Here is a 23,500-nt window from a genome sequence, read left to right as displayed (position 1 = left end):
TTTGTATTTTTTATTTGTAGTTTCACAACCTTGATCATTATTAAACCTGTGGACAACGTTCATGTCTCCAGAGTCGTAATCTGAAGAAGATGTTGACACTTGCTGCCGTGTTCTCGCCAACGATGCGAGAGAAAGACAGTACAGTGAAAAGACGGCACTCTACAGGCTAACAACGCAGTTAAGGGGATTGCAGTAACCAGAAACCTGAAAGTATTGTTGCCCCTACAGCTAACACTCCTTTTCATGAGACGTCATCGCACACTCCAAGTAAACGCAAGTCTCAGAACCCTTTTTCCGCTTCAAACATTGACGACACTCCAGCTCCACGCACTCAGCTTCTTTACAGTGTAACTTTTGATGATGAACAACGTTGGCATAGTGACATCGGTGTTACGCCATCCAACCCTCATATTTATGATCGGCAGCCCACTCAGTCTACTGATTCCCACATTACGGATTTCGTTAGATTTCTGGCACGACGAGAGCTTGTCACTACGGGTCTGCTGCATTTCAATGACAAACCAGAGTGCTACCAAGCTTGGCGATGTTCCTTTCAAAATGCAATAAGAGGCTTAGACCTGTCATACAATGAAGAAATGGATCTTCTTGTAAAATGGCTAGATAAAGAGTCAGCTGAACATGCAAAGCGCATCAGATCTGTCCACATACACCAGCCAGCAATAGGACTGAAGATGATATGGAGTAGACTCGACGAATGTTATGGCTCAACGGAGGCAATCTAGACAGCTTTGTTTCAGAAGCTAGATAGCTTCCCCAAAATCAACAACAAAGATTACTCTAAACTGAGAGATCTAAGCGATTTGTTGATGGAGCTGGATGCTGCAAAGGTGGATGGAGATCTTCCTGGCCTCACCTATCTTGACACAGCCAGAGGTATTAACCCGATAGTTCAAAAGCTTCAGCACAGTCTACAGGAAAAGTGGCTGTCTCATGGGTCTAGCTATAAGCAAGAACATCAGGTTGCATTTCCACCCTTTTTTTTTTTTTTTTTGCCAACTTTCTGTGGTGGAAGTACAAGCCCTCGGTTCCGTCAATAGTGATGGGGAATATGAACTGTCTGACCAACAAGATGGACGAGCTGGCTGCCCTACTGGGGACGGACAGGACGTTGAGGGAGTGCAGTTTACTTTGCCTCTCTGAAACCTGGCTAACCCAGAACACCCCGGACGCTAATGTGGCTCTACATGGATTCACTACAGTGAGAGCGGACCAGGACTGTGGACGCAGCAGCAAAAGCAAAGGGGGGGGGGACTCGCGCTGTTTATCAACAACAGATGGTGCAACCAGGGGCATGTTACGGTGAAGGAGATCGTGTGCAACAGCGACATGGAGTTGGTCTCAGACCATACTACATGCCTAGAGAGTTCTCCCACGCCCTTGCTGTTGTTGTTTACGTCTCTCTGCGTGCAGACGCAAAGACCGCGTGTGACGAGGGGGTCACACACTGCTCTACTGACTACCTGAACTTCTGCATGGACGTTGTGCTCCCCACCAGAATGGTACGCTGCTTCCCAAACAACAAGCCCTGGATCACCAGTAATGTCAAGGACATCCTGAACAGGAAGGAGAGGGCATTCAAGGATGGTGACAGAGATGAGCTGAAGTGCGTACAGGGGGAACTCAAGGTCCACCTGAGAGGCGAAGGAGGACTACAGAAGGAAGGTAGAACAGAAGCTTCAGCACAACAACATGAGGGAGGTCTGGAATGGCATGAATACCATCACAGGTAGCAAGAAGAAGAAGTGCAGTATTGCACAACAGGGGGATGCTGGAAGAGCAAACCAGCTAAACCTGTTTGTTAACAGGTTTGATACTCAAGCTCCCACAACCAGCGATGGCCCACTTCACACCCCCTGTCCACCACCTCCCCCAATGCCACCACCATGTCCATCACCACCTCAGACTGCAGACCACCCCCACCCTTCAAACACATGGACAGTTCAACACCCCTTCCCACCACCATCACCAAGGATCAGGTGAGCAGAGAGCTGAGGAGGCTCCGTCCAAGGAAAGCAGCAGGCCCGGACAGAGTGTGTCCAAGGATGCTTAAAGCCTGTTCTGCTGAACTGGGGGAGCCACTCCAGCATGTCTTCAACCTGAGCCTGCAGCTAGGGAGGGTCCCAGTGCTCTGGAAGACTTCATGTTCCCAAGAAAAAACACCCCAGGGAGCCAGGTGACTTCAGACCAGTAGCACTGACATCAAACATCATGAAGACCTTTGAATGGCTGCTGCTACATGTCCTCAGACCACACCATGAACAAGATCCACTGCACTTTGGATACTAGGAGAAGGTGGGCGTGGAGGATGCCATCCTCTATCTGCTCCACAGGGCCAACTCACATCTGGACAAGGTGAGCGGCGCTGTGAGAATGGCGTTTTTTGATTTCTCCAGTGCCTTCGACACCATCCGGCTACTCCTACTGAGAGACAAGCTGACAGAGATGAGGGTGGACCCACGCTTGGTGACATGGATTACGGACTACCTCACAGAGAGACCACAGTACGTCAGACTGAAGGGCCACATGTCAGGCACGGTGGTTTGCAGCACCAGAGCACCACAGGGGACTGTGCTCTCTCCCGTCCTCTTCACCTTGTACACATCTGACTTCCAGTATAACACCGGGCTCTGCCACATGCAGAAATACTCAGACGATACTGTGATAGTTGGCTGCATCAAGGATGGACAGGAGGAGGGTTACAGGAGCCTGGTAGAGGACTTTGTGAGGTGGTGCAGGACCAACCATCTGCAGCTGAACACCTCCTGTCCCAGCCCAGCTCCACCAACAGACTTAAAAACTCTTTCGTCCCCCTCATGTCAATAGAGCTCTTGTACAGGGAGGACAATAGACAAAAGAACAATTTCTACCTCCATCTACGCTCCATTTGCACTTTTACTGCGGCTACTGTGTTATAAGTTATTCGTCCGTGAAAGGAGGAGGACAGCACCATGACCCTGATGTAAGACAGTTTATCAACCGTGACTTCTATGTTGACGACGGACTTAAGTCACTTCCCAGTGCTACAGGTGCAATCAGTCTGCTGAAGAAGACCCAGGACAATCTTGCAAGCTCAAACCTGAGGCTGCACAAAATTGCCCCTAACAGCAAAGAAGTTATGGATGTTTTCTCAAGATCTTGCCAATGACCTGAAAGATTTGGCAGATACTCCTCCAGTACAGCGTAGCCTGGGCCTTAACTGGGATTTGGTGTCTGACAGTTTCATCTTTAAAGTTGATAATGAAGAGAAACCCTTCACCCGCCGTTGTGTCTTATCTGTTGTGAACAGCATCTATGACCCTCTGGGGTTTGTAGCTCCTGTTGTCAGTCAAGGAAAGCACATCCTACGAGAGCTTACCCAGGGGAAAGGTGATTGGGATTCACCATTGCCTGAGGAGATGAAAGTCCAGTGGACATCCTGATGAGATTCACTAAAAGATCTTGGTGACTTGCGGATCAAAAGACCCTACACCAAGGTGTCTCCTTCCACAGCAAGAAGGAGGGAACTTTCCATCTTTTCAGATGCATCCACAGGCTATAGCAGCAGTTGCTTACCTTACGGTGATTGATGAACATGGAAACTCCCACACAGGCTTTGTCATGGGTAAGGCAAAACTGGCTCCGAGGCCTGAACATACAGTTCCAAGACTGGAGCTCTGTGCCGCTGTGCTGGCAGTAGAGTTGGCAGATGTTGTTTCATCCGAGCTTGACATCCCAATTGACTCTATGACCTTTTATACAGATAGCAAGGTCGTCTTGGGATATATTTACAACAAAACGAGACGCTTCTATGTGTACATGAGCAATCGGATCATTCGCATCCACAGATCCTCTCAGCCACAACAATGGAAGTACATTCCAACTGACCAAAATCCTGCAGCCTGCGCAACCAGGTCCATCTCTGCTGCTTGTCTCTCTGATGCCACATGGCTCAGTGGGCCTTCCTTCCTGCATAAAGAATCTGAAGCAGTAAGATCAGATTAACTTGTTGACACAGAACATTATAGCATTGCAGGCATCTTCCAGCCAGTCCAACAACTTTAGAATGGTGACCTGTCCCCGCTGCCAAAGGCCTGGTCATTATGCTCGGGACTGTGCTAATGAGAGGGTCTCTCGCCCAGCTTTTTCTTCTCCCGGTCATCCTCCTCAGGTCCAAGCTTCTGTGGCCTCCCAGCCCAGTGAATTCCTAGCCCCCCACTTGTTAAGCCACCCTGGAGGGGACGTTGCTGACGCAAGATACCCCAGTAAGCGCTGCTGCTGTCTCCCAGTTGCTAGGCCCTTGCCGTAAAGTAGCTGTTAGCTTAGGGGGAATAGTGGTAAACTGTTAGATACAGGGTCTAATGTATCTACCCTCAAACCAATATCAGCAGGTCATTCAAGCAGCTATCTCTGTTCTTCCTTCCCGCACAACAACTGACCTAAAGGGCCTCCGGGAAAATGACCCTGCCCTAAGTGCCTTTCTTCCCTTTTGGCAGCACCAGAGAATGTCTAGCCGGGCTGAAAAGGAAACCCTGCCAATGTCAGCACGAAGGAAAATGCAGCAGTGGGACCGTATCCATGTTGTTGATGGTCTCCTTTACCGCAGGATTGTCAGGTCGGAGGGGGGAGAGGAGGTCCAGCACATAATCTTGCCTGAGTGCCTAAAGGAAGAAGTGCTACAACAGCTACATCAAAACCATGGACACCAGGGAATTGAGAGAACCACTGAACTGGTTAAGCAACGCTGCTACTGGCCTGGGATGGGAGAAGATATTAAGCAGTGTAGAAGGTGTGCAGTGGCAAAAAGCATTCAGCCACAGATCCGAGCCCCCAAGAGACATTTAATGGCTGCCAGACCCAACCAAATACTAGCTATTGACTTCTCATTTGTGGAGCCTTCCAGAGATGGTAGAGAGCAAGTTTTAGTGATGACTGATGTTTTCACAAAATTTACACTGGCCATATACCCACACAAGACCAGAAGGCGACCACGGTGGCGCAGGTGTTGGTGAAGGAATGGTTTTACCGGTTTGGGGTTCCTGCACGCATTCATTCAGACCAAGGCAGAAATTTTGAAAGTGCTCTGATTCGGCAGCTCTGTGGCCTGTATAGTATCCAGAAGACCCGCACTACTCCATAGGGTGGTGGATTTTGGGAACCCCTTTCCCCTTCACTGCATGTGGTGGTGTATGTGACAGCTGTGTGCGCATGTTTAACCTAGTTTTATTGTGTGGTGTTTGTGTGTATTTTGTCTTTAAGTGGCTGCGCACCAGTGGGAGTAGTGATGACAAGGCACCTGGGTGGCCCACAGGTAACCCCCCTTGCATGACTGGCTTTTGTAGGTGCTTTCATCACTTAGCATTTCTGGCAGCATTGGCATCTACATAACATAACATAAAATGTGCATGTGGAGATTATATTAGGTGGACAACATGAGCAGAAAATACATTATGTGGATTGTATGCTAATTAGATACACACTTAACATGTAAGTTAAAGCTGCATTATTAATATTATTTTAATATAAAAAATGGATTAAAAGACTATGTGTAATGTTAAAAGTGTTGCCTGTAGTGACAAATCCACAAAGAATTATCACCAACTCTGCAGTTTCCCAGCATAGCTCTGATAAACTCACTATACACTGCCTGCTTAGCACCAAACTGCAGACAGGCAAAGTTGGAGACTAGCAGGTGAACACAGTGGAGCATATAGCAGCTAAAGAACCAGATACTTTCCTCAGGAGTTGGTGGAAACCAAACCAGATCTAAAAACACTGTGAATATTGCACTTACATTCACCATGTGGATACAAACAAGCTTCTAATTGGATAATGCTGTGTCTGCTGGATGTGTAAATTTTTAGCTTGTTCCCCTGTCCACAGGTGGCCAAAAAATCACTTACTACAACTTTAAGGAAATAACAACCACAACCTAACTGTGTTAGAAAGTGTGAAGTTGGCAGCCGAAGCTATTTTATAAACAAAGCTGTGCACTTGCCCTCTGTAAAAAGTAAAATCATTCTGTTTTTCATCCACTTCTTATTCCAAAAGTCTGAAACTATATTTTGACTTTTTGTAGGAGGAAAAGCACAGGTGTAACAAACAACTTTAACAATGACTATTAAATTTAAGTAGCCCAGTAAGCAATGCCACTTAAGACGCATGCATATTATTAGAAGGCAACTCCCAAATGAAATGCTGATTCAATGCTCTCTGCATCAGAGCCAAACGTCAACAGCGACAGCAGTAACTGCCATAAAGCAAAAGGTGGGGAAAATCAAACCACCGACCTTGTGATAAGTGGACGACCGCTCTAACCCCTGAGCCACAAACGCCCCCGGGTCATATGGTATGGACTACTGCTATTTACTATCTGTGGGGTGACGTAGGGCTGCATGTAGCCTTCTCCAGACCTTTCTCCACCTAGAGTACGTTAAAACTGTTGGTGCTGCTGTCCAGTTCGCATGCATATTCAGGTGGTAGGCGGTGAGCACTAGTGCACCTGCAGAGAAGTCAACTGTAGTTCAAATTCCCCAAGCAAACTCTTGCTGTCATTGCCCTATCACAAGTATGACTCCTCTCTGAACTGTAATATAAAACAAAAAGGTGACCTGCTAATCATTAAGCACTTTAAACAATAGTCATCATCAAGATTTGGATACTTGAAGTCTGAAGAGTTAGTTAGTATCCAATAAAATAAGATGAACAGCTTGGGGGAATAGTAGAGTATGCATATTTAAGGGGACCGCAAGAATGGTTTACTGGTGGGGGGTGTTTGACCGATTGTAGGGTGTCGGTCTGGGGCCAAAAATGCCAGGGCCATTATTTTGTTCCAGTCCAGCCATGTTGGACAATGTCTTCCTACACTTCCATCAAAATATACCATGTATAAAAAAACGTTTTGTTCGTACTGTGCAGCCGTAGAGAGTGTGTGAGTGTGGTGAATGATGCTATCTGTGTCCTACCTGATTGCAGGTGCTGATGTCCACTCCCCCTTTCAGATATTCCAAAACCTTGTCGATGTTCCCTGCCCTCGCCGCTCGCAGGAAACTGGTGTTGCTGTCCGACTAGAAGAGTCACAGAGGAAATATATTTCAAAAAGAATCTACATAATGTAATCACATTTACATTTTGTCACTGGCTGTCGAGCAGGATGGTAATCACATCATTTTACCACTCTACTGTCCAGTTTGTATATTGCAGCCTTATCCTTTTGTATGTAACACAGTTATTTCTGACACATACACAAAACTACCTAATGTGTTCATTGTGTTGGGCTCATTAGTTTTAAAAAAATACTTAATTACACATACTTTTAATAGTGTTTGCACATCTGGTCACACGGGTGACACAACAGAACAGTCCTGCCAATGGTTTTACATTATTCCAGTGATCAACAGGTGGCAGTAACATGCAGCAATGCACCAGCAAAGGCAGTGAAGAAGAAGACTGTGGGACAGGAAACACTGAAACAATGCTAGACTTCAAACACTTCGAACTAATCGAATTTGCAAATGTTTTATGAGGAAGGAAATACATTCAACGCATTTGTTAGAGCTCAAGAACTCACACAATTTGGTTTGGTGAGTAGCATGGACGTGAACATAATCCCACAGGGCACCTTTAATTTGTTGTACTCTTAGATACTGTGAGCAATGATAATGAAGGTGAGTCTAAACTAAAGTAAGCAGGCTGTTTGTAGAAATAAACTTTAACAATATTATCTATGTATGCACATCCATGCAATCAACATGTTCCAGCTAGTTTTTTTTAAGCAAAAATTAGTTTCTTAAAGCAGTGGTTCTTTAAGTGGGGTTCGGGGACCCCCAGGAGTCCTTGAAGAGGTTCCAGGGGGTCCCCGGCACAAGGGGAAATAATTTATTTTAATTATAATTTCATCCGTAATAAAATGACAGAATGTATGACTACTTACACTTTCTGTAATACAATCACAATAAATGATTATCTGCAATAACTGTGGAGCCATAATTAGTAGAATTTGTTTTCCTTAGTGTGCAATAATGTGTGTCTGTAGTTTGGGAAGGACATGTCTGTTTTTGGATGCTGAGTGAGATGCAGTTGGAAACGGACCAGGACTGTAAGGAGGCAGAATGATTCAGCACTTTCCTCTTGGTGCCTTCACTAAAGCTAAAATCCTGGCTCACACACAACTTGTTCAAAGCTCCCAGCTCTCTCCTCCTTGTGGAAAAACACTGTGTGATGCTTATTTTTACTGCATTCAAACTGCGTTAGTCCTTCCACGGGGAGGTCAGAGACAGAAACACTGTAGCACCACTCATACTAATACACCACTGTCTTGCTCATGGATAATATAGTGGATGTTCTGTTTGTTTTCTAGCTGAATAATGGTCTCTCATTGGCTGTCAAGGTCAAATTCCACTGGCAAACTTCTTCAGAGTTGACCGTTATTAGAGTCAGAGTTTTGTGTGTCCTTTCCTTTTTCCACAGTCACTCGGTCCCCTACAGCACAACACTGCGCACAGTTTCACATTCAGAATGCAGTGATCAGAGGAAAGAATGCAGCACTGATTATGTATAAAATGAGCAGCGACACTGCAGCACTGATGTCTACTTCACACTCATACAAATAGCTGTGGTCTCATGTTTCTAGCTGACCTGCAGTCAGCTGTCTGGCTACTGCAGAGCACTGCACTGCATCACTCAGTCTCAGCTACTAGAGCTTTCTGCACACCCCCATGATCATCTCAAAGGACGATACTGATGTACCTCCATGTTTTAGTCGACTATCCACACACAACATTCAAGTACAGGCAGTTTACAATTCGTGCTACTACACTACAAATTCAACTTGCAGAGACTTGAAGCCTGTTGGAGATAGATGTTGATGTTGATTGTTCTTTACCATTAATTGACACAATAAATGGGGCTTTTAGGACCCCTAATGGTTGAGGCCCCGGGGCAGTACTTACTACTACCACTGTGCATGCCGTTACTTTTAGTTTTAATAGAGCTAGGCTAGCAGTTTCCAGTCTTTGTGCTAAGCTCCTTATCTGATTCTGGGTAAGACAGCAAACAAAAGGATTTCCCAAAATGTCAGAGTGTTCCTTTAATGAAGTGATGACACCGAATAGTCTGATCCCTGGAACTGAAAGAACAAGCTGCAACTCTAAAGGGCAGTAAACACCAGCAGTGTCTTGGCGCACATTACAAGTCGATGTGGGTCAACTACAATGACATGCCTGCATCAACTCTTCATAAAAGCAGCAATTTGATCACATTTAGTCCCATGTTTGGCACGTGCCAGGTACTACACCCTTGACTAAGTAGTCAAGACTCTGTCTGTATGACGGTCGTCAATTGATGAACATTAAACAATGGGACACATGTGCAATTGAACATCTGGTACCTGAATGGACTGTAAAGTGGGAATTCGGAGTGACCTTATAAGAACTCTTAGAAAAACAATCTCATTTACAATAAAACAGAAAATATGTCTACTAAGCCCTGGGTAGACTTGTTCATACAGACTCATACATGTTGGTACAGGGTTAGCATTGTTTTCTAGCAGCACTGGACAAAGCAGCCATTACCCACAAGCAAGCCTGCCTGATAATATCCTCACATTCCCTCCAGAGCTGCCGAGTCACATTATGCAAGACCATGCCCTAATCATCTTTCTGCAACTGCTGGGTTGCTATAGTGACACTCAGACCAACAGGACTCTCAGACAAGTGAGGCTTTTCAATGAAAAACACTTACCATTAGAGAGAAAGGGAGAATTGTGGTAGCCAGCTTCCTACAGAAACGGTTTCATAACTCCTGGTTATAAGGAGCTTAGTCAGTTTGTCACTCTCTTAGATGGGAAATATTTTGAATGTGCATAAAGGTTATTGCTTTCATTACTGTTCAAAATGTACATTTTATAATGGAGTTAGGTAGATATGTAAAATGAAAAATAAATAACCTTGGGTCCCAACCACACTGGCTGCATCATTTCTACTGTATCTGTAATATATAATCGTATCGTGCATGCTTTCTATAACTATCTGCTCCTGCTTCTCTTTCAGCTGTGTCTAGACACATTACTTCATGACTTAATCAAACCTGCCAAGCGTAACGAAGCTCCTAAAGCTCCTCCACCACCACATTACATCAAACATTCATTTATAAAGTCACTGTCTTCATCTGTGGAGTGCGAGGAGCTTTATCAATAATGCAAAACAATCCCCTACACTCCTACACACACATACACACTGTGCGAGACCCAGTGCCCAGGCCGGGAGCATCCTTGCCCCTCCCAGTTACCACGGAGACTAGCACTGCCCTCACTGGAGGTAACCATGACAACAAGGCTTTCTGTCTGTCAGCAAAGTAAGCACAGAAAACATGTAGAGCATTACTTCCTTTAGAACTGTCTGTCAAACACAGCGGCACACCATGGCATCAGGGTGTCATTCACATGTGAGAGATACTGGACATTTATGTGTGTGTGTGTATCCAGAACCATGTCAGATCCTTTTGAGACACACACACACACACATTCCCTTTCTCTGAACCTTTTTATTATCACAATTATTATGAGCGTGTCTTGTTTGTCAGAATGTACCAATTGCACTAGTTCAGTCAGGAGAACTTTATCAAAGAACTCTGCAGTAGTTATGTTTGGTTGTACAGCTCTGTTTAGGGACAGGGAGGATCTTGGGCTACGTGGAAAGCCATAAGGCAGAAAAGGCACACCTCCCTGCCTATCTGCAGAGAGAGCAGCAGCAAAGAGCGCCTCCCAGGGTACCGAACAGAGCAGCATCAATAACAGAAATTACATTGATTGGTCAGGAATGGCTTGAAAGGAGGAGCTGGGGTGGCGGCGGGTTAAAAATGGCTCGCGGAGGAAGCAGCAAGGGTAGGCAGGCTAAAGGATCTTAAATAAGGCGCCTTGTGTGGAATTTGCTAACGAATGCTGAAAGGGAAATCAGCTGAGCGGTCAGCTGAGGTGGCTGGCTCAAGATGGCTGCTGTCAGCTGACATGCTGGGATCGTGAGATGAGCGTGACTTTGTTGCCTGCCTGTACTAATGCTATATGCTCGATTTGTAATTTGCTAGCTAAGATTAGCTACACAAAAATGATGAGTGAGAGTAGCACCCACACTAACACTTCAAGTTTTTCACTTAACAGTTTAGCACTTACGTATAAATCCAGTAAGCACAGTTTTGGTTTTAAGATTTAATCAAATCAACATGGTCAGCCACTACCAGCACACAGGGGAAAAAGTTAATTGTTGGCTTTGACAAAATAATCTGAACTGAGTGTTCATGAAGGCTGTGTGGTGTGGTTAAAAGCCGTAGGGAAAGATAGTATTTACCTTGAATTAAGATTATTTTGTCAAACTACTGTTTCTAAGGTCAAGAATGAAGTGCCATGCTCATTTCCAATAGACCATGGCAGACAATCTGACTTTTTGAAGGTGAAGCACATGCAACTTCTAAAATGAATGATGACTCCGTTCCACTGACATGTCAGTGAGCCAACATGCAGCTGGGTCCTGGAAGTGGAACATCTAAACGGAAACAGCCCTCATCAATATTATTAATTACACATTACATTTCCTGCTATGGCCTCTCAAAATGTCCACTGTAAAAAAAGAGCTCCCGTTTAGAGCTCCCATAGACGATTTTGACGGAGAAGATAAACCCTGTGACAAATGGGGACTTATGCACACACTGTGTTGACAAGTCAGCACATTTTTAAAATATTAACAGTAGTAATAGTAACGTGAACTAGACGTTATATTTTGCATCAAACATGTTTAATGATTGGAAACAATAACTGCTCTCCTGTACGCAAAATGAAGTAGTTGAGCTGTTGGTGAAGTCTTGAATACAGGAACATAAAAAGAGTCAGGACTTGACTCATGTTAGCTTTTTGTTCTTAACTTCTGGCTAACTGAACAAAATGTTAATAGTTTATTAACACCAATAGTGTGTGTTAAAGTGCTAAAGATAATTACCTTAACTGTATTCATTTCTGTGGAGCTTTTTGGCATATTTGAACTCATTATTTTGGTTATATTTAATGCAGGCTAAGAATCAGTTTCACCGCTCAATGATTCAGTCTCATTTCCATCAACATTTCAAAAGTGGCCAATAAAATTTCTAAGTGGTAGACAAAAGAATACTTTTTCAGACCCTGAAAATATCAGAATTTGGGCTTTGACTTCCTATATTTTTCTCTATTTGGCCCCCAATCAAAAAGGTTTGGCCACCCCTATAGTACGCAATTAATTATGATCATAAATGTAACTTTTCCATCCTCCAGAATAGTTTAAAGTGTTCATATTTACAGGTTTATGGGTTTCATTTTCAAAAAACGCCATATTTTTGTCATACTGCAGCTGCTGTATGAATACTTCGTTTTAGATGTGGAGTGATACATCTCACTTCTAAAAGATCTTTGTTGGGAGTTGCACATGCGCAGTAACTTGTTAAGGACCACTAGCCAATCAGAAGCAGAGTAGGGCGGGCCCTGAAAAGCCGGTAAACACGGCTGCAGTTAAGCTGTACGTGTTCCCCCTTACCAGCTTAGCAACATGGACTGGAGCAAGAGTTTCAGAGTGGTGAGTTATTAATCTGTAACAAAAGTATCTTTCATCCATAAAGTTTTACCTGAGCTCTGTCTCTACATCACAACAACTTTATGTCCACTGACTGCTTGGAGGGTAGCTAGTGTTTGGAAGGGAGAGGAGAGGCAGCAGGCGGACGTCTTGTCACTGTGTGTTGAAGCTCAGTGTGTTTCCACCAGTGTTTTTGAGGGTGTGTCTGACTAGCCACTAAGCGAGCATTATGATGCATGTGTCGGCAGCGGAAGAAAAGGCTGGACACCAGACGAGCTGTTGTCATGCAGTTCAGAGCAGAGTTTTCTGTGGGAGATGGGAACTCCCTTTGGGGTGGACTTTGGGCTTTTTCACTTTGCAAACCTGTTACATGCACAAAAAAGATATATAACTCAATAAAGGAGAGGGGAAAAGACAAAAGCAGAATATGACCTCTTTAAAGACATTTGGCCCACATTAGAACAAGGCTAAAAGTATGCACACATACACACACACACACAAGTTGCAACCGTGTCCTTGTTTATTTGATTGAAGAGGCACATTCTATTCCTAGCTGTCAGGACGGAATAACAGTATCTGTGTTTACTAGCAACTGCACTCCTCCCATTGGTGCTGGCTCTGTGTGTGTTTCTGATATTAACAGCTCCTTTGGGTTGCTTTGCACACAGTAGTCCATGAACACACCCACATTTTTGAGATTATGGCGGCACTTCAATCAATGCAATGACAAAAACAAACCACATTTTGCCAAATATAACCCTGCTTTTCCGTCACACCTGGAAGTTTTCTCCCCGCAGCGACATTAACGATGTAATCACTTACTACAGACCATTCATGCAGAGTATAAATAGCCTGTCCTAATTCATTATCCTCAAGCTGACATAGCTGGAACTATAGTAGGTCCCGATAATATACACCACATTCACCTTCCCTGTGTTTCCATTCCCTTCATTACCATTATGATTAAAGCAGCTGACCTGCATAAAGTGATATCCAGCCAAGATAACTTGGAAATGGCCAGCGGCTGTTTCCAGCCTATCAGAGCTGTCCCTATGGACCTTTTAGCATACAATCATCAGTGCAGGAGCTGGAGGATTATTTATTTCAGACAGATTTTGATCCATATGGCTGAGGGAGCACCCATGTAGTGGTTTCATACGACTGTACCAATACAGCTGTATCATATATACTTATATACTAGTGATCCACAACATATGTGCCAGATTTCATAGGGGGGCAGGTGGACCGCTGACCATTTTCTAATTCACAAAGAAAATTCATTGATTCACACTGATTGTTTTGTTTAAATAATAATTTGTTATTTAAATTGTTACTCTCTGCCAGAAACCTTTCTAACATGTTGTGAAACTGTCGCTGTTTGGTTCGGTTTTGGCACCAAAGCTACTTAGTTTGTTACAGGATAATATCATGGTTTGGGTTAAAATAATAAGTCAACGTTGACTTTTGGTTTCACATGGGACACTGGTCTCCTGGGTCAAAAGTCCTGTGTCTGACCCATCCATGCATCCACCCAAAGTATGCATTTTAAGTACAAACGAGTCATCTAGATTGTGCTACAGCAAGCAAAGTGAGCATTTTCTATTAGAAGAAGTTACCTTTAGGGCATAGAGGCAGCAACTAATGGTTTAATTGATAAATGCAAAAATATTTGATCAATAATTGTTTTCCTTTTTCTACTACATGCTTGATTGCATCCTTTTGTAATGCTTGACTAAAATAAGGGCTTTTTTTAACCACTAAACATGCACATATCTGCTACATCTCATAAATAGGAGGATATGACAGCGCCTTTGAAACTGCACCTGACTACAGTATATCAGTTTGAGAGGGGGTCATGGGTCAAGATGTAGAGCTTTTCAGAATAGACCATAAACACAGGAGGTGGGTGGGATGTGACTGTAAAGAAGATGGAATGGTTTATGAGCACAACATAAGCCATATAAACATGATGATTAGGGAACAGTTACAATTTAATGCTTGATTTGACCTATGCGATTTTAACCAGGCAGTAGAACACAATATACACCAGGGGTATTTAATTAGATTTCAAAGGGGTCTAGTTAGAGAAAATTTCCTGAAGGAAAAGGTCCGGAACATCAAAACGACGAACTTGCGTTATCATTCAGTACTATAACCTATAGTTGTATCAACACATGTTTTTAGTCAACAACGGACTGTCAAATCAAATAATATTTCAGTCAGTTTTCACATCAAACTGGAGGGATAATAAATAATATCTATTCAAATAATAACTTCTAAATTTAAGTCAACTAAATTAAAGTGCCTAATTTTTAGAAAAAATGTAATAAAAAGTGTAGCTTGAAGTGATGAAGTGTAGTCTTAACCAATTTTATAATAAACACACAACTGAACAGCTGTAATGCCTCCTCTTCTCTTTCATTTCCTCTTGCAGAGCTACCACTTTCCTACTTTCTGTTGTTCAGTGAGAAACGTGAGCTCCAGCTAGCATATTGGAGATCTATGAGATATTCTGGTTTTGAACTGCCCGTGGGAGGAATGTACATGTAAAAATCTGTACATTCTTGATTAAAAGTCATGTGAAATCTCTTTTATCTTTCGTCTGCTCAATTCGGGTGTGTTTCCAAAACGTCTCTGGTGAATCTTGCAGACTCGACTCGCAAGCATCGGTATGCACAGATTTGATTGAGCACATGCGATTGGTCTGTGAATTTCCTGGTCCTCTAAACCAGTACAGTAAATGCTAGAAAAGCTGCGCGGGTTAAAATAGAAACGCTCCGTCACGAGGTAGTAAGTTTCAATAATAAATGGGCTGTAGGTCGGCGGTCCGGAGAGGACGGCGGCTGGGTCCGGATCCGGACCGCGGTCCGCCTATTAGTGACCTCTGATATACACAATAAATGTAATAAAAATGGATTACAGTAAAAGTGACCTTTAGCACAGAGATATGGGGCTGATAACTGGTCCTTAGTTTAGCTGTCAAGTCAAGTGTTTACTAGAATGTTCCAATGCCCAAATCCTTCCAGCAAACTAGAAGTGCATCATGGTCGACATTGTCTGCAGTTCCTTGTTTAAAACCGTAGATCTCTCCTAGATTGTCACAAAGCTCAAGGACCTTAAACTCCTCACTGTGCATATAGATCCCTGACGTACTGACAGGTTGGGCGGACACATCTCTTCTACCCTCTACCTTAACACCAGTGCACCAGACCAATAGGTCCACTTTAAAGTCTGATGCAATGTACACAGATTGGGCGGTTTTCTGCAGGTTGTGATGATTTGGGCTTTTTTTTGGTACCATCTGGATGGTTCCCGTCAACAAAAAGTTAGGGTATATATTTACATGTTCATCAGCCGGTGTAACAGTACATCTATGTTTATAGAGTGTCTAGTCAGAATGCTGATGGCAAACGCTCAGTATGTTTGACTTCACCACATTCATTCACAGAGACAGTCTAAATGTTGTAATGAAGTTCAGCTCTATTTGTCTCTTTGCAGTTTCACTGACTTTTCTCTTTGTGTTTCTCCTCTCATCCTCTCTCTTTCATCCTATCAGATAATAGAAGCTCAGCTGGAACTGGTGCTGCCAGGTGTCACCACTCTCAAGTCCAACATGTAATGCAAACCTTTGACATATCAAGGCCTTTAAAAAAGATCATATCGGAGTTGGAAAACATTTGGATATCTATGCATCCAGCAGTTACAGAGCAACATTGGGATTTGTTTGGAGACGTGTTGGTGTCCATTGTGTCCAATGTATATCCAATTTTCACTATATTTTAGCTCTGTTTAGGTCTCCACCAACTCCTGAGAAAAAGATCGGGCACTACAGCTGCTAAATGCCCCACTTTGTTCACCTGCTAGTCCTGGAGCCTGCTGCAGTTGGAAACATTATGGATAAGAGCAGGAAAGCTGAACCAATCAGTCCATTTGTGGGCTGTACAACCAAAACAATGAGCTGAAAGAAACTAAAAAGCTCTGGAGAGCTGAGGGGAACTGCGGAGTGGTTGATTTTCAGTGGGGTCGTCACAGTAACTTTTCTCCTTACATAATCATTTGACCCATTAGTGCAGCTGAAAGTTGCCTAAGCAGGTTTTTAATGTGTAGTTTGTGTATTCACACAGAAAGGTGACAAAAAAGTATACTAAAACCAAACGGTATGCATCCTAAATACGGTTGATTTTTGAGTGTGCTGTTCTCCTACTATGCAATGCATAAAAGAAATGTACGAGCAACTCAGAGCTGAAAAAACCTAAAATAAGTATTAAATCTTAAGAAATACATTTTGATGTCTATTTATATTTAAGTTTAATTGGAAGTAGCTTTCCAAAATCTGACATCACATGTATTCTATCATTTCCTGTGAGTATAAAGTGGTAATGTATATAAAACAGTATGTTATAACGATGTTTTGGTGGTTGTTGGAAGCAATGATATTCAAGGTGCCAAAAATCTTGACATTAACACGCTTTGCTTTTGGAAAGGAATTCACAAGATTGGCCTACGTGTGGCCTACGTTTGTCAGTGTGCTTGGGCAAGATACTGAGCCCCAAATTGTGTGAGTGTGTGTGAATGATTAGTTTCTGATGTGCAGTTGGCAACTGGCAGGGTAGCCACTGCCATCAGCGTATGAATGTGTGTGAATGGGGTGAATTTGACATGTAAATACTAGAAAGGCGCTATACAAGTACAGTCCATTTACCAGAATAAAACAATACAAGAGCCATAAAAATCATCCTGTGAATTATTGCACTGTACATTACAGGACCAGTTCACCGGGGTGTTTTGGGCACCCTAGCTTTCCTGCAGCAGTTGAATGCACCAGCAATGACAACTTTGCAAAATAACCTCATAACTGCATGACAACAAGACAACCATGTTACTGAATGTTTTAAGTCGCTGTCCTCAAGTGGATTTTCATGCCAGTTTTCAAAGTTCAGAAAAAATGCTGTGAATTTAAGAGAGAGATGGATGAGTTAAAACATGCACTACTATGAACATGCACAAGTTGCACTATTTGATATACAAAGTATCCAAACTGTTGTCTTATGATGCACTGTGTTTAAAACGACTTTCCTGTGATGATAGTTATAGGACACATCATTGTACCCTTTACTATTGAGCTCAATGGCCCTCTCTCTATGCAAGAAGGTATACTGTGTTTTATCTATAAAGCACTTCTCGGACTAGCTCCTACCTACCTGAGTATCTTTTTAACAAGTACTCAAGGCCATTATGGATTACATTCAAAGGACGTCCTACACTTGTTGGTCTCTCGTGTCCGAACAGAATTATGTAAAAAAGCCTTCATGTTTGCTGCACCTTCTGCTTGGAACCTTCTTCAGCACTTCTTGAAACTGACTTCCTTTATTTCTTATTGAGAGTTTGTCTTTTATATGTTGGAAACTTGTCCTTTATGTTCTTTTATGCTGCGTCTTGGCCAGGTCTCTCTTGCAAAAGGGATTTTAATCTCAATGAGACTCCAATTGCAATTCAGCAGTATGAAAAAAACAAGTTGCAGTAACTTAAAACAAGCCATTGAGGCAGGCGAAAAACTTTTAAAAGTGCCACTTCAAGAAACCTCATTTAGAAACAAACAAAATACTTTCATTCCACAGCAACTAGCTGCTAAAGTCATTACATAGCTTTTCAAATTAGGCACAAGAGTCCACATGCTACTGTGCAGGGATACAAAAATGTCACACTGGCCTTTAAAGGGAGGAGAGGAAACAACCCCCCTTCCCCCCTTCCCCCCATACACTGACACAGTAATGCCATCAAAGCTCCTCAAGCTGCTAACTCTAACACCTGTATCATTTGTCTAAAGGTACAAAATGGTATGGATTCTGAAGTCAGAATAGAAGTCCTAAGCAGTTTACACTTGCTTTCACTGAAATGATATCAACTCCACACAAAAAGTTACAATCTGATTTGAAAATCTACAGAAGTTGAGCAGTTTGTCAAAATACTATTAACAGAATTTAAAAGCCAGAGCTGACACTGACTTCCAAGTACTTTCAGAAAGTTGCTTAAACACTTCTCATCTGTAAAAAAAAAAAAAAAAAAAATCTTAAAATATCCCAAAAAGAGCAGTTCTGCTGCCTGAAAGTTTTTGCTGCACCTGCCAGTGTGGGTTCTTACCAGCATCAACAGAGGCTGCACAGGAAAATGCTCCACACAGTAGTAGTCTGGCAAAGAATTCTGGTCCAAGTTGGACTGGCTCCCGGCAGTCCTCAGGCCCTTGTCCGAGCCGCACACCTTACACATGGCCGCGTTGCCCATGGTGCAAGGTTTGCAAGTCTATCCCATCAGAACATAAAGGAATCTAAGTGAGTGCATTTAATCGCACTGATAATCCACTCCCTGTCCGTTTCCCCTCCCCTCCCCCTAATAACCTTTCAGGCTACCATCCGGGGGGGGCCAAACCTCACTTCACTATGGCCACAGTAGCACTCCTGTCCCTGTTGCACCACTTGACCAGACTTGTGTCCTGTCACCACTGCCAGCACAACTCTCTGACCATTGGACAACACCCCCTCCCCACTCCACCAACCCGACTATTTTTACACCCACCAGCCTAGCTATGCATGAAGACAGAGAGCAGAGAGGGTGGTCGGCATGGGGCGGCATGCCAAAAAAGGAAGGGGGGGGGGCATCAAAGACCCACTAACCATGGGCAGATATGAGGCCCTACATGTACCATGTGATACGCAGTATTCAAGCACTTCATATTCCAAAAGAGACACTAAAACTCTCCGTCATTACAAAAATATTCATGTATGTTAATAAAGGGCATTTTTATTTATCTGCATAACTTATCTGGATACAGATCACATTTTAATACCAGGTGTAGATGGGGTGTGATTGGTCAATTATTTCTCTAAACAGGTGAAACTGCCATCATCAAGTACAACCCCAGGCCTATTTAAATTGCTAAACAAATCAGATGTGGGCGACAATTCAGAACTCTGGAACCAGGCTTCTGTGGAGGTAGCACCTTCCAAGATCTTTTTTTCCCTGTGAGCTCATTGAAATTACACTCAGATTAACTTCTACAGGTTGAAATTACAGCAAAGATGTTGGGGATTCTAGTTGTTTGTACAGATGTCACGTCATGGTTTTTGGCCCGCGATGACACTGTCTTTGACTCACTGGGTAAAGAGAACATGAATTTGTCTTACTATGTGACGAAGTAGGACAGCATTAGCACAGCAAGATAGTTACAACTTCACAAACCTGATCAACATTCCACTATCTGAGTATGAAATGTGAAAGAGCTTAAAATACTATCAGTAAAGAAATACATACCAGAAAATAATACTGTCAATGAGGATTCCTCTGCTGACTGCCATGTATGTGTGGAGTGGCTCCTTTAAGATTAAATATACAACTAAGTGTAACCTGCCCCCATGTGACCTTTTTCTAAATGCCTTCACCCAGACTGAAAACCAAGCCATGCTTTTTACTGCATGCTTGCTGAACACCTGCTAAATTGCAGCTCTTTCTCCAAGCAGAACTGTTTGGAAAAATTAAGAGTAGCATTGTCCTTTTGCAAGAAAATTACAGGGGAAACATTAAATACTTTGATTCTATCTGGCATTAAAGAATAGGTGTCATTTATACTGGGGATGCTGGGGACATGACCCCTCCACTTTTTGAAAGCATAATCTGTAAAAAAACGATCTGAATTATAGCTTGCACTTAAATAACAAATGAAAATACCTCCCCACGACCCTGTACGCAGGATAAGCGGTTGACGATGGATGGATGAAAATGCCTTTAGAAAGGTTTATTTGCGCATTAAACATGCAACGCAATTAAAATATAGAAGAAACTTATGTGCATTGCTCCAAAAATGTAACTTAAGCTAAAAAACAAAACAATCTATTCGACCCAAAGACGTGCATGCACCAATCCGTAACTTTAACAACTTCTTGACAGTTTCTTTTTGGCCAAGTTTTCCGTTCTTTCCCTTTAAACATGACAAAAGAGGAGATAGACTAAATCATGTCTGCATGTGTGTCGCCTCAGCAGGGATGATATTAGATGAGAAAAGTTGATCTACAGGAGAAACAGATCTGAAAGCAGCACAGAATGCCTGAGAGCTGCACTAAATTATATTCTGTTATATTTATATATTTTGAAATGTAACCTGCCACCTGAATTTTGTGTTTCCTTTTACATAAATAAATAAAATTCCACAGTAACTTTCACCAGAATGTAGGAAATGAAGTGTTTAAAGATCAAAATTTCACTTTTATTGCACATAATATCGTATACTGTGATGTCTAAAGAGCTAAGTGTCTCTTCACACCCCTAATCTGAGCCCCTATGTCCCCACCCCTTTTCAACACAAAGTGACACCCTTGCATTAAAGTACGTAATATTGAAACAACAGACTGGAAATATTGATTGAATCTACAAATATAAGTAATAGTGGGCATCATATACTTTGACCCCTACTGGTGACTCGTGTCCAACACTAGTAGCATACCAGGCTTTTCTTCTGCATTGTGATCATTAGACCTCATGTCATTGACCGTTTTAATGGAAACAGGCATGGTGTGTTGCTAATGCAGATCTGTGTCAGACTGTAGCCCAGAGCAGAGCAGTATTGATTCGGTTTGGGCTGAATACAAATTAAAGTCACACAGACCTTTTCATGGCAATTGATTAGTTCAAAAGAAAGGAAGTCCAGAGACAGACAGAAGTGGAGGGACTTTGTAGCTGGCCTTTGTGCCAGCCGGCTTATGGGAATGACTGACTGACTGGTTTATAGACTTCATGGGATGCTGTTTCAGACATCAGGTCAATGCTGTCTCTACACGTCGGTGTCATGTGTATGCTTGTATTCACCCCGTGTGCACATATGTGTCCTTGTCTGATGACATCAGGGAGGTAAATGCGCCCATTCTCTTTGCAGTCTTCTGGGTCATGACTCACACAATGCTGTCACTGTTCAAAATATCACTCAAACAATTCTCATTCACTGACTATGCTAGCGTAGGGAGAAAGACTCTGCATTGTTGAGAGTCACAGAAACCACATGAGAAAGCAGCTTTGGAGTTTTCTATGAATGGACTAAGCAACATGATCATAACATTTACCACATCTGACAAAATCACACTGAACTTTTGGGACGGAGAAAAATGTTTTACAAGGAGAGCTGAAAACCATCTTAACAGGTCCAGCAAGAAGCTGAAGCTGAATAATGTACAGATCAAACTTTTATTGCTCTAGAATCAATTATTATTAATAATTATTAATAGACTTCTTACCAAAATCAGATATGCAATTGAAGGTTGAAATTTTAAACAAGCTGACATTTATTCAATGAGTTCCTAGGTGGTCCGGTTAAAAGAACATTGCAACCAAGGTGCCAGATATGGCCTGATTATTGGTGCAATGGCACCCAAACCTTCCCACTCAGAAGTCCACTTAGAAGTTTGTCTTATTAAGAATGCATCAATGCCTATACTTTTGGTTATGTCCATATTTAATTCCAAACAGTTGTCATATCTCCAAATTGTATGTTGGTGGTCATGCAAATGTTGCATGGTATGAAATTCCATCTAAAGTTACCCTGTGTTGTTGTATTTACGGTATATATAAATATATGTCATAATTTGACAAAGTGGAAGTAGGGTTGGATTATCAGAGCGAGTGTCATAGTGACTCCAATTCCAGACTGGTAAAATACATTGATTCAGCTCGTTTTAATACATCTCCAATCAAATCGCTAACCTCCTTCTTTTCTTTCTGAGTAAAGAGTAAAAGAAACATTCAGTGAGCCATTTAGCTAAATAGCAAATCTGTTATAACATCATAAAAACACGAGTGTTAAATTCTATTGAGTATCTTTAAGTTTTAACAATTGATTTATGACTGTGTTACTTAATGTTGTTGAGATTCGACAAGGGATTAAAAAGGATGCACAGATTGTAAGGACATTCACTGATGGTGTTGGGTTAAAATAAAAGTCTGGTCTGAATAAAGTTGCTGCGATGGACTGGCGACCTGTCCAGTGTGTACCCCGCCTTTCGCCTGATGTCAGCTGGGATTGGCTCCAGCCCCCCCGTGACCATGTACACAGGATAAGCGGTTGACGATGGATGGATGGATGGATGGATGGAATAAAGTTGCGGGTCAAGTGTAAAACTATGTGGAACACCATGTGGAAAGTAAAGGGTATTACTAGATCTTTTCATGCTGGAAAGTCTTCTGAACCAACATTTTGAATATCATGGGAAGCATCTGTTATAAGAATATCTTGGCAGAGTGAGACTTGTATGATGGCACATTTTACAGGCTGACATGATTTCTAATAAAAGGCCTTATTATTAGGAATGCAGTTGGTTTGCATCAATTGAAAATGTTACATCATTTAATAACTTTTAAAGGCGTTAATGGATTATTCCAAATGGCACCCATCATATTGCCTGATTAAATAAAAATGGTAATGTTATGTGAAAAATTAGATACAATGTATCAAATAGGATAATATTCAAACAAAAACATCAACTGAATGAGTAGACATACTGTACCACGTCCACAGAAATTGTTAAACTGGTCAGCTTGAAGGTGATTTGGAAATTAGCAATGAATCACTTTCAATGAAAATCAGGCCTATACTTTACTATAAAGAGTAAATATGTCAATTCATGGAGTAAAAAAGTAACAAATGAATACCAAGTGGGGGGTCCGTTTCATGAAACAACACAAAATGATTCAAATTCCCCCTCTGGTATTAAGAAAAAGTTACCCAAGGACGGTTAAATCAAGGGCAACTGGACCATCTCAGAGGCTTCTTCAGTTCTAACTACATACATAGAGGAACTGCTAACAAGACTTAACGTTCCAACAAACTCCTCTCTTCAACTTTGACTCCGTTTCCTGCAACAACTCGCCTCTCA

The 23,500-nt window shown here is 42.4% G+C and overlaps 1 protein-coding gene across 1 annotated transcript in view; it reads right to left on the bottom strand.

Annotated features, from left to right (window-relative positions):
- ank2b (ankyrin 2b, neuronal) overlaps positions 1 to 23,500 on the bottom strand; it is a 126,933-nt gene that overhangs the window by 85,439 nt on the left and 17,994 nt on the right. Inside the window, exon 2 of the mRNA XM_038731151.1 lies at positions 6,963 to 7,064. Coding sequence (XP_038587079.1) covers positions 6,963 to 7,064 — 102 coding nt within the window. The remainder of the gene's footprint in view (positions 1 to 6,962; positions 7,065 to 23,500) is intronic.

This window comes from Micropterus salmoides, unplaced genomic scaffold (genome assembly GCF_014851395.1).
Source record: "Micropterus salmoides isolate LMB-PRFRI ecotype aquatic unplaced genomic scaffold, ASM1485139v1 Ms_hic_scaffold_2, whole genome shotgun sequence".
Lineage (NCBI taxonomy): Eukaryota > Metazoa > Chordata > Actinopteri > Centrarchiformes > Centrarchidae > Micropterus > Micropterus salmoides.
The sequence above is the reverse complement of the archived record's forward strand: the minus strand, read 5'-3'. Positions and strand labels throughout refer to the sequence as shown.